This window comes from Hemibagrus wyckioides, linkage group LG26 (assembly GCF_019097595.1).
Source record: "Hemibagrus wyckioides isolate EC202008001 linkage group LG26, SWU_Hwy_1.0, whole genome shotgun sequence".
NCBI lineage: Eukaryota > Metazoa > Chordata > Actinopteri > Siluriformes > Bagridae > Hemibagrus > Hemibagrus wyckioides.
The window spans coordinates 10,742,562-10,755,076 of NC_080735.1; the positions used below are offsets into that span (position 1 = coordinate 10,742,562).

General features: G+C 40.1%; 1 protein-coding gene across 7 annotated transcripts in view; it reads left to right on the forward strand.

Moving 5' to 3' along the window:
• gsk3bb (glycogen synthase kinase 3 beta, genome duplicate b) overlaps positions 1-12,122 on the forward strand; it is a 36,110-nt gene extending 23,988 nt beyond the window's left edge. For 5 of the 7 annotated variants that reach the window (XM_058380123.1, XM_058380124.1, XM_058380127.1 and 2 more), the window contains exons 4-11: positions 1,271-1,381; positions 1,593-1,723; positions 2,095-2,201; positions 3,501-3,598; positions 4,138-4,233; positions 4,750-4,936; positions 5,992-6,090; positions 6,329-12,122. In XM_058380123.1, the coding sequence (XP_058236106.1) occupies positions 1,271-1,381; positions 1,593-1,723; positions 2,095-2,201; positions 3,501-3,598; positions 4,138-4,233; positions 4,750-4,936; positions 5,992-6,090; positions 6,329-6,399 (900 nt within the window). In that variant the 3' untranslated portion in view covers positions 6,400-12,122. The remainder of the gene's footprint in view (positions 1-1,270; positions 1,382-1,592; positions 1,724-2,094; positions 2,202-3,500; positions 3,599-4,137; positions 4,234-4,749; positions 4,937-5,991; positions 6,091-6,328) is intronic. The other 2 variants (XM_058380128.1, XM_058380130.1) reach the window with 1 other exon arrangement.
• Positions 12,123-12,515: the final 393 nt, after the last annotated feature.

The window sequence follows — 12,515 nt, forward strand, 5'->3', positions numbered from 1 at the left end:
ATGGTTATATCAGAGGTCCTAATTTTGTAGGGATGATTAGTGATGTGTGCAGGGAAAGCCTGGTTTATTCAGCTGATCCTGAGTGTGTGGAAGGCAGTTATGGTGTGTGGACGACTTCTAGTAGTTAAGACAACTTAGAACTACAGCACTTGTTTTTTTTTTTTCCCTTCACCCACCATAAACAAAAAGAGGAACATACAAGCACACGTACCTTCATTTTATTTGCCAACATTAGAGCTTTTTCTGTGAGGTTTCCACCCAAAAAAACCTCAAAGCACTTACACTTTATTTATCGGTGTCGGTTTTTTATTTTTAAGATTTTTGATCTCTGATTTCAGTCATGGCTTTAAGAATTAAACACGTTTAGTGTATCAGAGTTTCATACAGATTGATAAACACACACAAAAAAGCAAGTGATCCCATCCTGAATGAATAATTGATGTCCAGTGGTATCCCATATACACCATATTGCCAAAAGTTTTGGGATGTCTGCCTTACCTTCACACACATGAATGTAATATGGAGTTGGCCCGCCCTTTGCAGCTATAACAGCTTCAACTCTTCTGCGAAGGCTTTCCACAAGGTTTAGGAGTGTGTTCATGGGAATTTTTGACCATTCCTCTAGAAGCACATTTGTGAGGTCAGGCACTGATTTTGGATGAGAAGGTCTGGCTCACAGTCTTCACTCTAATTCATCCCAAAGGTGTTCTATTAGGTTGAGGTCAGGACCCTGTGTAGTTCCTCCACACCAAACTCACTCATCCATGTCTTTATGGACCTTACTTTGTCATGTTGGAACAGGAAGGGGTCATCCCCAAACTGTTCCCACAAAGTTGGGAGCATGAAATTGTCCAAAATGTCTTGGTATGCTGAAGCATTAAGAGTTCCTTTCACTGGAACTAAGGGGCCAAGCCCAACCCCTGGAAAAAAAAAGATTCCTGTCCTTCAGCAGCTAGCAGTGTTTTTAGCGATGGATTTACATGGCATCACATTTTAAAAGACTTACAGTTTCCCGTCAGTGCTAAAACGCGAACAAAATTTTATTAGACCAACTATATATCAGTCAGGCCATGTTATCGTATTGCTAGTATTTTTAAGAGCATGTTTTTGTACATTTCTGAGTCCTGATTGGGATCTGAGGTCCTTTTTTCAATATGAAAATGAGGTAGATTTAAATGCATAAATGCACTGTGTATTATTGTTTTTGTTGTTATTTATATTATTGGAAACTTATTTGTTCTAACTTTGTTTCTTACTGGTTGTGTTGCAGAAGGATGAGGTGTATCTAAACTTGGTTCTAGATTACGTCCCAGAGACGGTGTACCGGGTGTCCCGCCACTACAGCCGAGCCAAGCAGATCCTCCCCATGATCTACGTAAAGGTACATCTTGAACTAACATGTATACACCAATCAGGCATAACATTATGACCACCTGCCCTAATATTGTGTTGGTCAGGGTGTGCAGATCTTTCATTCTAATGAGATCTGCTCAAAAAATGATTACACGTAACCAGTTCAAATGACATGCAGCTCAATTGAAACGGATCTTCATTATATGTAAAGGATGCTTAAATGTTTGCTTGTGTTTCAGCTCTACATGTACCAGTTGTTCCGGAGCCTGGCGTACATTCACTCGTTCGGTATCTGCCATCGGGACATCAAGCCCCAGAACCTGCTGCTGGACCCGGAGACGGCCGTGCTCAAGCTCTGCGACTTCGGCAGGTGGGAGGAAAATAAAGCGCCGTCATAAACTTGTCTTTATAACAGTATGTGTAGATTTATAATCTGGCTGAATAACAGCTTTCAGATTCAATTTCCAAAAGCTGGCATGTCAAGTAGACTGAATTCCAGCTATTTATTTATTTCTTAGTTTTTACATTTCCAGTCACCTTGACACTTTTTTTTTTTTTTTTTTTTTTTACATTGATAGACATTTATGATCTAGATGATTGATGACCTTAATTCAGGAACCTCACCCCAGCAGTAAAATTGAAAAATATAAACCCACAGTTACAGTAATAAAGAGTTATATGGGATGTGTTGGTGACGAAGGATTTCTTGCCATAGTAACAGTCTCTTCTTCCTCCCTGCAGTGCTAAGCAGCTGGTACGGGGTGAGCCCAACGTCTCCTACATCTGCTCTCGTTACTACCGAGCCCCAGAGCTCATCTTTGGAGCCACAGATTACACCTCCAGCATAGGTACCACCAATCCACTCTCTGTGCATGTCTACCGCCGGTGTCTCCCAACAGCAGACCTCATTTATCAAGCTGGAAACAAATTCATTTATTAATATTCGTTGGCAAGAGATTTACAAAAGGAATGCAATATTGATGAAAATCCAGTTAGTTCAGGGAAAATACATTTGTCTCCTATGAGAGCTACTGAGTTTGTCTAAATTTCTAAATAACAGAAGAAAACTAGTGTGATCCTTAGCATCAAGTGATATAATTTACACAATTTTAGATGTGGATTATGTAGTAAAAGTTGGTTATAGTTAATTTTGTTGTTTCAAATACTCATACCAGTAACGAAACCTTTCTAAAAAAAGTAACTATGGTGTCATTCCATATGAATTATTTATAAGGAAGCAATCCGAGACTAATCTGTTCATTTGCGATAAAAGACATTGTGTCGTATAAAAGGAGGAACACTGACTAGGCATAACATTATGACCACCTGGCTCGTGTTGGTCCCCCTTTTGCTGCCAAAACAGCCCTGACCCGTCATGCACTGTGTATTCTGACACCTTTCTATCAGAACCAGCATTAACTTCAGCAATTTGATCAACTGTTGGATCGGATCACACGGGCCAGCCTTCCTACATGCATCAATAAGTCTTGGTCACCCATGACCCTGTCGCCGGTTCACCACTGTTCCTTCCTTGGACCACTTTTGATAGATACTGACCACTGCAGACCGGGAACACCTCACAAGAGCTGCAGTTTTGGAGATGCTCTGATCTTGTCAAACTCGCTCAAATCCTTACGCTTGTCCATTTTTCCTGCTTCTAACACATCAACTTTGAGGACAAAATGTTCACTTGCTGCCTAATATATCCCACCCACTAACAGGTGCCATGATGAGGAGATCATCAGTCTTATTCACGTAACCTCTCAGTGCTCATAATGTTATGCCTGATCTGTGTAAGCTGCCGTTCTTAGGAGGTTCTCATTCACCCATTTTGTAATTTCCAGTTTTCTGTAAGCTTTGCCTTTTATGGAGATCATCAGTTCGTAAACACACTTGAAAATTTTCAAGTGATTTGCATTCATCAACGTTTGAGTATGACTAAAATGGTCATTTATTTTTTTCTTAATCTGGCAGGAATGTAAAAGCTTGATTTATTGGTATGCTAGAGTATAAAAGGGATTTGCATCTTTAGTAGTTTTAGTATAGTTAGGCCTGTGAGAACATTTTAGCTTTATTACTGCTTTATTGAAAGATTACTAAAATTATGTCAAGTGTTTATAATCCTGTGTGTTGCCTCTGCTGCGTAGACGTCTGGTCAGCTGGATGTGTGCTAGCGGAGCTGCTGCTTGGACAGCCCATCTTCCCTGGCGACAGCGGAGTGGACCAATTAGTTGAGATCATCAAGGTAGGCTTTTATTTTTTATTTTTTTGTATTGCATTGCGTGATATTGCTATGCAGTTTTGAGAACTCTGTAGTCTTGTCACAGCTTGAAAAAAATTTTCATCTAAAACCCTGCTGTGGCTTAAGCTAAATGAACACCGTGTTATTTACAGGACCTTTATGTTGTCCATCAAACTTACTTGAAGCATTCAGATGTATTGGGCAGATCTACACACAGTACAGGAAATGTACTAATTTTCAAATCTTGTTTGGTTTTCTTTATGCTAATACACAGGGATGTGTGTGGTTGCCATGCTCTAAGCCTTATAAAGTGGTTTTAAATGTGTTATTGATGAAATAAAAGTATAATTATTGTCTAAAGTGCTGTTTAGCTGTGTATTTATCAGGAGTAGGAGCATTGTGCCATTCATTAATCGATTAAAATTGGTAGTTGTTGGCAAATGGCTGTGGTACAAGAAGAACAAAACACTTCAGGATGTGCTGAATAGTGAGCTTTACACTATGGGAGGAATGGTTTCTGAATGGTGTGTGTGTGTGTGTAGGTGTTGGGGACTCCTACACGTGAGCAGATTCGCGAGATGAACCCCAACTATACAGAGTTCAAGTTCCCTCAAATTAAAGCCCACCCATGGACTAAGGTGAGCCAGATTTCACGTCAAAATAAAGCTCTCTCTCTCTCTCTCTCTCTCTCTCTCTCTCTTATTTTCTTTTTCTTGAACACATTCCTATTCTGACCATGTTTGATGTCATGTTTGAAACCTGTTGCAAATGTCAAAGCTCCCCCTTGTGGCTCTGCAGTCGAGCTTCAGTTTGTGCCCAAAACCCTAATTGTTTTCTTCACAGATTTACATTTGCAGCAGATGCTCTTATTTAGAGCAAGTATTAGAAGTTGATTCCAATTTTTAAAAAAAAGCCTCACGTTAGTACAGATAGCCTATGGGGTAAGAATTGCACAGAGAAGCGTTAAAACTGTCCTGCCTAGTGTGCCACCTTAAGTTCATCATTTACATATCATTTGGGAAAACAGGATATAATAAATAGGAATTGAAGAAGAACATTACGTTCATTTAGATTATCCACAGGTATAAAACGATAGAATATACAGTGTTGCGTTTCTTTATTACAGCCTCCTTTTGTCTGTGTGTGTTTGTTAGGTCTTCCGGCCGAAGACCCCTCCAGAGGCGATCGCTCTGTGTTCTCGGTTGCTGGAGTACACACCCACAGCACGTCTCACTCCTCTGGAGGCTTGTGCACACGCCTTCTTCGACGAGCTCCGCGCTCCCGCTCTCAAGCTTCCCAATGGCCGAGAGAGACCCCCGCTGTTCAACTTCACCACACAGGGTACGTTCATGTTCGAACAACTCATAATATACAGTCCCTCTGAAAGTATTGGAACAGCAAGACATTTGGATCTGAGATAAAAAAAAAATAATAATAATAATAAAAAAAAACATGAATATGAAGCGATATACCATTTTCATTCCTTAATATTTGCATCTAGAGGTTTTAGACCTAACATGACAACTTTGGTGAGCAAAAATATAGGAACATATCGTCTTAACGTAAATAACACTTAATATTTAGTTGCAAGTTTCTCCCGATTAGATATGGCTCTGTAAATTAGCATACACAATGTTTCAGTAATCTTCTAAATTCATTCTGTGGCTACTATCATGAGTTGCATCATCTATAAAAAAAAAAAAAAAAATTACCGATCCCCAGAAGCAGCCAAGAAAGCCCCAAGCCTCTGCGGTTGACCGATGAGCTGGTATCTTTCGGATCATAAGCGGATCCTTTCTTCCACCACACTTTGGGGGTTTTCTATACAGCTCTCACAATATTTGTCATTCACTGTTGTTTTCCTTCACCGTCCTGTTCCATGTCAGTGGTTGCTTTCTTCCTCAGAATATTCCAGATTGTTGTATCCGTCTATGCACAATCCTCACGCTATGGCTCTGATGGATTTTCTTTCTTTTCTGAGCTTCAGCATGGTTTGATTTGCTCTCTGGTCATCATGTTGGTTTAAAAAACAAACACAGATGAAACTGACCTAAGAGTGGACATTTAGAGCTATAAATGATGTAACCAGTCACTGTAACAGGGCAGACCTGGGTAACAAGAAACACCCTGTCCTGTCAGTAATGTGTTCTAACATTTTCTAAATAAAAAATATATACTTGGGTTTAAAAAAGGTGCAAGTTGCACGTCTAGAGAAATTTATTTTTATCTTATCCTATATTTAAATGTCTCCAGTGTGTAGCAAAAACAAATGAGTTGACCTTGCTGGGGCCAATACTTTTGGACTTTTGTGCATGTGTGTGTGTATCTGTGAGTGTGTAAGGAATACATATCTTTGTGTGTGTGTGTGATTAATGATTGTTGGTCTGGTTTGTCAGAGTTGTCCAGTAACCCTTCGCTGGCATCTATACTCATCCCCGCACACGTCCGCAACCAACCTGGAGCCTCCTCTCCTTCTAATGCCTCCTCTACTGCAGGTTAATGCTACTGTCTCTCTCTAAACTCCTAGACATAGTTCAGGTGTCATGTCTGTATTTTATGTGCTTGCAGACGTTCTATAGGTTACATCACTTCTTAAAGTAGAATGCAGGGATGGCAGGACTGATAGAACTGGACATGTGGTCAGGGTTTTAGAAATTGTATAGCTAACGTTGTAAAATAGTTAATGAGCGCTTTGTTCTGATCATCTGTCCACGTCTCTCCTCTCGCCCTCAGATACCAGCAGCGGTGAACGTGGCCCAGGCCCCAACGCCGCCTCTGGCTCCGCTCCCAACCCATCGACCTGAGCACCACCTGCTCCTCGACAGGCCAATCCCATGCTGCTGCTCATTAACCACGCCCACTCCTCACAATGTAAGGGGTTGGGCTACGAAAAAGAAAGAAAACAACAACAAAAAAAAAAAGCTCATGACGAGATATGGATGAACCAACTGAACTTTATAACCTTTCTCTCCCCCCACCCTCCCAACTCCCCTTGTCATTTTGATTCTTTTTATTGTTGTTTTATATTTATTTATACTAAAGGACAGGAAGGATGTCTTTAAAAGCCTCTCGACAGTTTTCAGCTCAGGAAGAAGAGCAGCAGGAGACTGTGGAGAAGTTTAGATGATAATATATAAACATGTCCGCTTATAAAAGAGATTCAGATATATAGACCTATGAATATGCTACAAAATTTTGGTGCGTCTCTTATGATGATTATTTTTTAAATTGCTTCACAGTAGCCTTTGTTGCTGCTTTTACTGATAGGAAATGCGGGTTTGAGGCCCTCCCCCACCACGGCCCATGCTTTGACCCAGGACCCATGAGAACAAAGTACGAGGCTGCCTATCTGTGCTTCTCGAATGAAAAGATGGAGTCAGCGGTGCTTAGAGTGGAGTTTTTCCAGTTTGTGGATGAACATTTTTGATTTAGAGCTGATCTGATCTGATCTGATCTGAAGTCTGTGTGCTGAAATTGGATCAGCATCCTCCTGTTTTATTAAGAGGGCAAAACTGATCCGAGAACAGAGATGTTTCCGACATATCTCGGGAGGTTGAGGTTAACGTATTGAGTTGGGATAGATAACCGATCCCAGATCAGCTTTAAAGGGCTACTTCACCTGGAATGATGAGAGCAGACTCCCCAGACTTCGTATGTAGAGGCTCTTCTTGTGAATGATCTTATGTATGATGTAGCTTTTTTTTTTTTGTTTGTTTGTTTTTCCTCACCTCAACGTCGGGCTGATGCGCTGCTTTATTCATTCAATATCTGTATCGTTTTTTCGAAGGAGTATAGCCGTGTTGTTTTCCTCCTCTTCCTCCTCCTCCTCCTCCACATGGTAGTCTTCCCATCGTTTCCTCTGTACAGTCCCACTGAAACGCTTGTATGTGCTAATTGCATACAAAATCCAGGTTCACGTGTATGTATCTGCGTGCATGAGCACGCATGCTGTATATCTACTGTATTTAAAAGAAAACCGACAATGAACAAGGGCAGAAGTGAAATCGTTTCAATCGTGAACTACGGATGAACTACTTCCCTAGCCGTCGAGTCCAAAATGGCTGAAAGAATCATAGAGGATGCAGCTGTTTATTGTGTAATAGTTTTGGAGTGCCTTTGCTTTCATGGATTTTTTTCCATTCTCATTGTTTTTTCGTCCAGTCCTTTGTCTAACCTGACCGTTCCTAATCTTGGAGCCTTTTTTTTTTTTTTATTATATAAGTAGTTCAATGACTGATACAGGCGAGGGTTTCATTTGAAAGAAACTCGAGTTCAGTGCAAGTTTGCGTTAGTGGCAAGCGTTCACTATTCTGCTGATTCCACTCGAATTGCATTGGCTTGCTGATTCTAGAGTGTGAAATGGACTGCAGCCAGTCCTTTGCTGCTGATCTGGGACCAGTTAGCTGGCCCTGAATCAGAGGCATGGCTGAGTCATAGTAAAACCTCCCTGGAGTGCTGCTGGAAAGCTGCTGCTCTCCTGTTGTATCGTTCTCTAGTCACTTCTAGCATTAATGCCTGGGTCACCATTTTAGATTTTGGGCCAACGACGCAGCATACGCTAACTATTACGAGTTTGGCATTACAAGTTAACCGGTTTGTTGAGCATGACTTCACTGTAGTTTGGCTTCACCACTTTTACACAGTTTTTCACTTCATGTAGTAAAAGTCCAGTCGCTCAGCCAAGGAGTCTTCGGTGTGTGAAGGTGATTTAGCGATCGTGGAATGCCCGCCTCACCCAGATCTCATTTTTGAATAAACGCTTCATGTAAAATAGCTCCTTGTTTAGAGTTATTTTAGGAAAATCCAAAAGATCTATGATTCAATTTCTCCAAGAACTCTTTTTCTCCTATAACGTTCATTCAGATACTCTGTAAGTAAAGCCATGTTGTATCCATAACATTAGTTTGACTTCAGTGTGAAGCTGATCTTTACAGGGTTGGTCTTGGGTGAAACAGGGCTCTCTGTATTATATCAAAGCGAACTGATGACACTGAATCTCTTGGCTCATGTGACGACGGAAAATTGTGCAAAATTGTTGTTCCAAACTATTTGAAAACAAAGCGGGCTTCATTATACTACACGTCTTTTGATATATTCACTACGATGCATAGGATAAAATCCGGTTCTTGATCAGCACTTTAGTGCATTTAATACATTTATCCAGAACATGTGGCCATGCAGCTTCTCCTGATTTAATAATTGTTTTCTGTTATTCGGTGCTATGGTCAGATCTGTGACCCTCTGCCCTGACGCCGAGGCTGCTTTCTAACCCAAGAACTCACTAAATGATGGGAAGAAAAGGAATTTTTTTATTTAAAAATCTCCCCTTCCTATGGTGCTCATATGTTCCTCATCCACTTTCCTTCAGTGTGGTTTTATTCACGAGAGACTCGACGGTATCCGAAAGGACGCTCTTATTTCGCTTCAGCCATACAGAGAACCGTTTTTAAAATGTAGGACGTTTTAGCCGTTGTGTCCTTTTTTTTTTTTCGTTCGCGTATATATATATATTTTTTACCCACTAACTAGTAAGAAAAGGGATGTGATGTATGATGTACGATGTCATGTTCTGCAGTATTACCTAATCAACTCAATGGCAATAAGTATTACACAAGTGGATGTTGGGATTTTTATTTTTTATTCTTATTTTGTTTACAACGCTCTAAACGTGCTTTCAGCAGCACCCAATCGAAAGGGAGAGATGTCATGTAGCACTAAATATATAATTAAAAAAAATAAATAATAATAATTAATAAGAACACATTTAAGAGTATGTAAATGCTTTTCTGCCTGTAAAATCTACAGCCATAAATGTTGCTTCCTTAAACGACTACAGAACCGCTCACGTTTCCAGTGACGTTTTTGTCTCGGAGCCTGTACAGGGGGGGAAAAAAAAATTCAGACGGTAAAATAAAATAAATAAATAATTCACTGCATATTTGGACACACTTGTGTATAGCTGTTGGCGGTTGTAAGAGACTTTGTAACTACAGACAGAACCGACTAAGATGTTGCTATTACTTGAATGCCTGTTGACTAATTTTTATTTTGTTTTATTTTATTATTATTATTATTTTTTTTAATAATTCACTCGAAAACAGATTTGTTTGTTTTCTCTCCTGTGATGGTTATGCTAAATGTGTCTCTCTCTCTCTCTCTCTCTCTCTGTAAATAGCGATCCCTTCCTCTGTGTAAAATGGTTCAGAGACGTAGTTACCCGGTACTGTCATTTGCATTGAATAAAGTGTAGGTTAGCCTGATAAGTCTTTCACTTTATTTACTCTGTATATTTACATTTCCTGAACAAGAAGGTGGTGTTGATGATATCAATCTAAATAGTGTGTAAACTATTCCTGTTGTGCTGATTGCTATTAGATGGCGCAGCAAGTTTTTCCTCATTGTGGTGGTGCAAACAAAACAAAAACATCTAATCTCATCCACCTGGATGGATCCAGATACCACATTATCATTACCATTATGATTATCATTATCATAACCAACCCAGACAATGAAAGGGTGTTTTTGCCTTATGACTCCTACACTCAATGTAGAAAACCTTGTAGAACCTGATGCCCAGGTAGCCCAGACTTCCTCTAAGCAATACACAGAATGTAGAAGTCTTAATATTTCATCTACATTACATTACAATTAGAAAGCTGGGGTCAGAGCACAGGGTCAGCCATTATATGGTGCCCTTGAAGCAGAGAAGGTTCGAGTCCTTGCTCAAGTGTTGTGGTAGGAACTTGTCATGCAATGGTCCTGTCTCGGTAAGAACCACTCGCATCTTTCCTCCATGACAGAGGTTTCACTTGGCTCAGATGACTGCTAAGTAACATCGCATGTCTTCCACTAGATACAACAAAGAATGGTTTGGAAGCTCGCCTTCTTATAAAGGCTTCAAAGTCATTTGAATGCTTAACCAAATTTGGTACTAAGTGGAATACCTCAGGCAAAACCCAAGGTTTAACCACAAAGTCACTCCAGAGTGAACTCAAGCGAGGCAAACATCTCGCTGAAGAATGCGGTTCTGCCGAAAAGAGTTTTTCGAGACACCCATCAGAAGGAAGGGCCTTAATCGATACCATCCATAATGGCCACTAGAGTAGGTGGGGACTTGGTGCTTTCTTTGAAGAAAGGTTAGTATTTTGGAAAATTGCTATTGGAAACAAAAGCTCAACCGTTTCAGCGTCACACGTAGGACGATATAAGAAGAGTCAAAGTTGTAGATGAAAAAAGGAATAAACTGAAGCCATGTCCTAATGGACTGTCCAGCTTGTTGGGGTCAGAAGCGATAAATAAGGAAAAAGTCGATGTGTGAGCTTGTATACACAGTATACGGTAAAAGAGAAGGACACAAAAGAAAACAGCTACAGGGGTCACAAACCATAAGGCCAAACTGGACTGTAACAACGAACCACACGGTTACAACGAAGACACTGAGCATTAAGGTAACGGGTTCAATTTACAGATGAACCGTGATATAGAGCTAATATGAAATCTAGATATGCAGAAATGAAACTGAAATGGAGTTAAAACACAAAGCATTCAATTAATAGATTACGAACAGGGTGTCTGTGAAAAGCTCCATCTGCACCTTGCCTGAATCAACCACTTGACCTAATTTTCCCGGACGTCCTCACTGTCTCAGCCATGCATCTGCTATGAAAATGAAGTGGTAGCTTAGTGGTTAAGGTGTTGGACTACTGATCAGAAGGTTGTGAGCTTGAATCCCAAGTCCAGCAAACTGCCACTACCTTAATTGCTCAGTTGAGAGAAAAACAAATGTAAGTTGCCCTGAATAAGGGTGTCTGCTAAATGCTAGAAATGTAAATGAAGTACACTTTAACCTGTCTTTTGCTTCAGATTCCTGTTCTTGGCTTGACGGGAGAGGAACCCAACACAGTAACACAGGTTTGATGTACCTGAGATTTTTCTGTTCACTCTGATTGTAAAGATCGGTTGTTTTAGTTACTCAGGTAATCTGGTCATTCTCTTCTGACCTCTTCCATCGAAAATCTTCAGGACAGCTCTCACTTTTTATTTGGTTTTCACACTATTCTCTTTAAACGCTATAGATGAGTTTAGTGTGGAAAAGGGTCAGTTTGGGGAACAATTTCATTCCAGCTAAGCAGAAGATCAACTGATTAAACCAGTGGAATCAGGTGTGGTCATTAGCTCTTGACTGGAAGGAAAACCAGGCCCTTTGTGGATAAGATTGGACATCTCTGATCTAGACTGTTGTCCATGGAGATCAGACACCAACAATCATGCTGTGTTTTCACAAATTCTCCAAATTTGGATGTTTGGCATGAACATTAACTGAAGCTCTGCATGATTTGGATAATGAAATGAATGAGTAGAGATGCAGATCAGGTAGGTGTATCTTCTTTAATCCGTGAATAGAACTAGAAAGTTTATCACACACAAAAATGAGCTGTGTTTTGTATACGATATGAAACGATTGTGGTTTTAGACACGGGCATTTTCTGTGCTTTTCTGTATAAAACAATAAACTTCTTGAAAATCATTTTAATAAAGTGTAATGTTTGCAGCCAAGATTCCCCTTTTAACAAAAGAAAAAAGGAAAATCAGTGGCATGAGAAACAATATGACATCTTCATTTCAGCGATGTTTATCTTCACATGGCAATAACCCTGTTTTATTACACTGACAAGAAAAACCCCAACACTTTCGCCTCTTTCATCTGAAACCAGAGAAAATGAACAACAACAGGATGAACTGCAGGACTTCCAGTGAAACTTAATCTCTCTTTCTGTTGAACAATTCTTTTGAAATGATCAGCAGTAACCGGAGCCTGTTTTCTATTGTCTGGAAGTCGTCTTTTACAATTGATCGTAAATGTTCGTGCGACACACATCACCGCTATTGTCTGAGTGCTAATGAGTGCTGGGGATTGTCC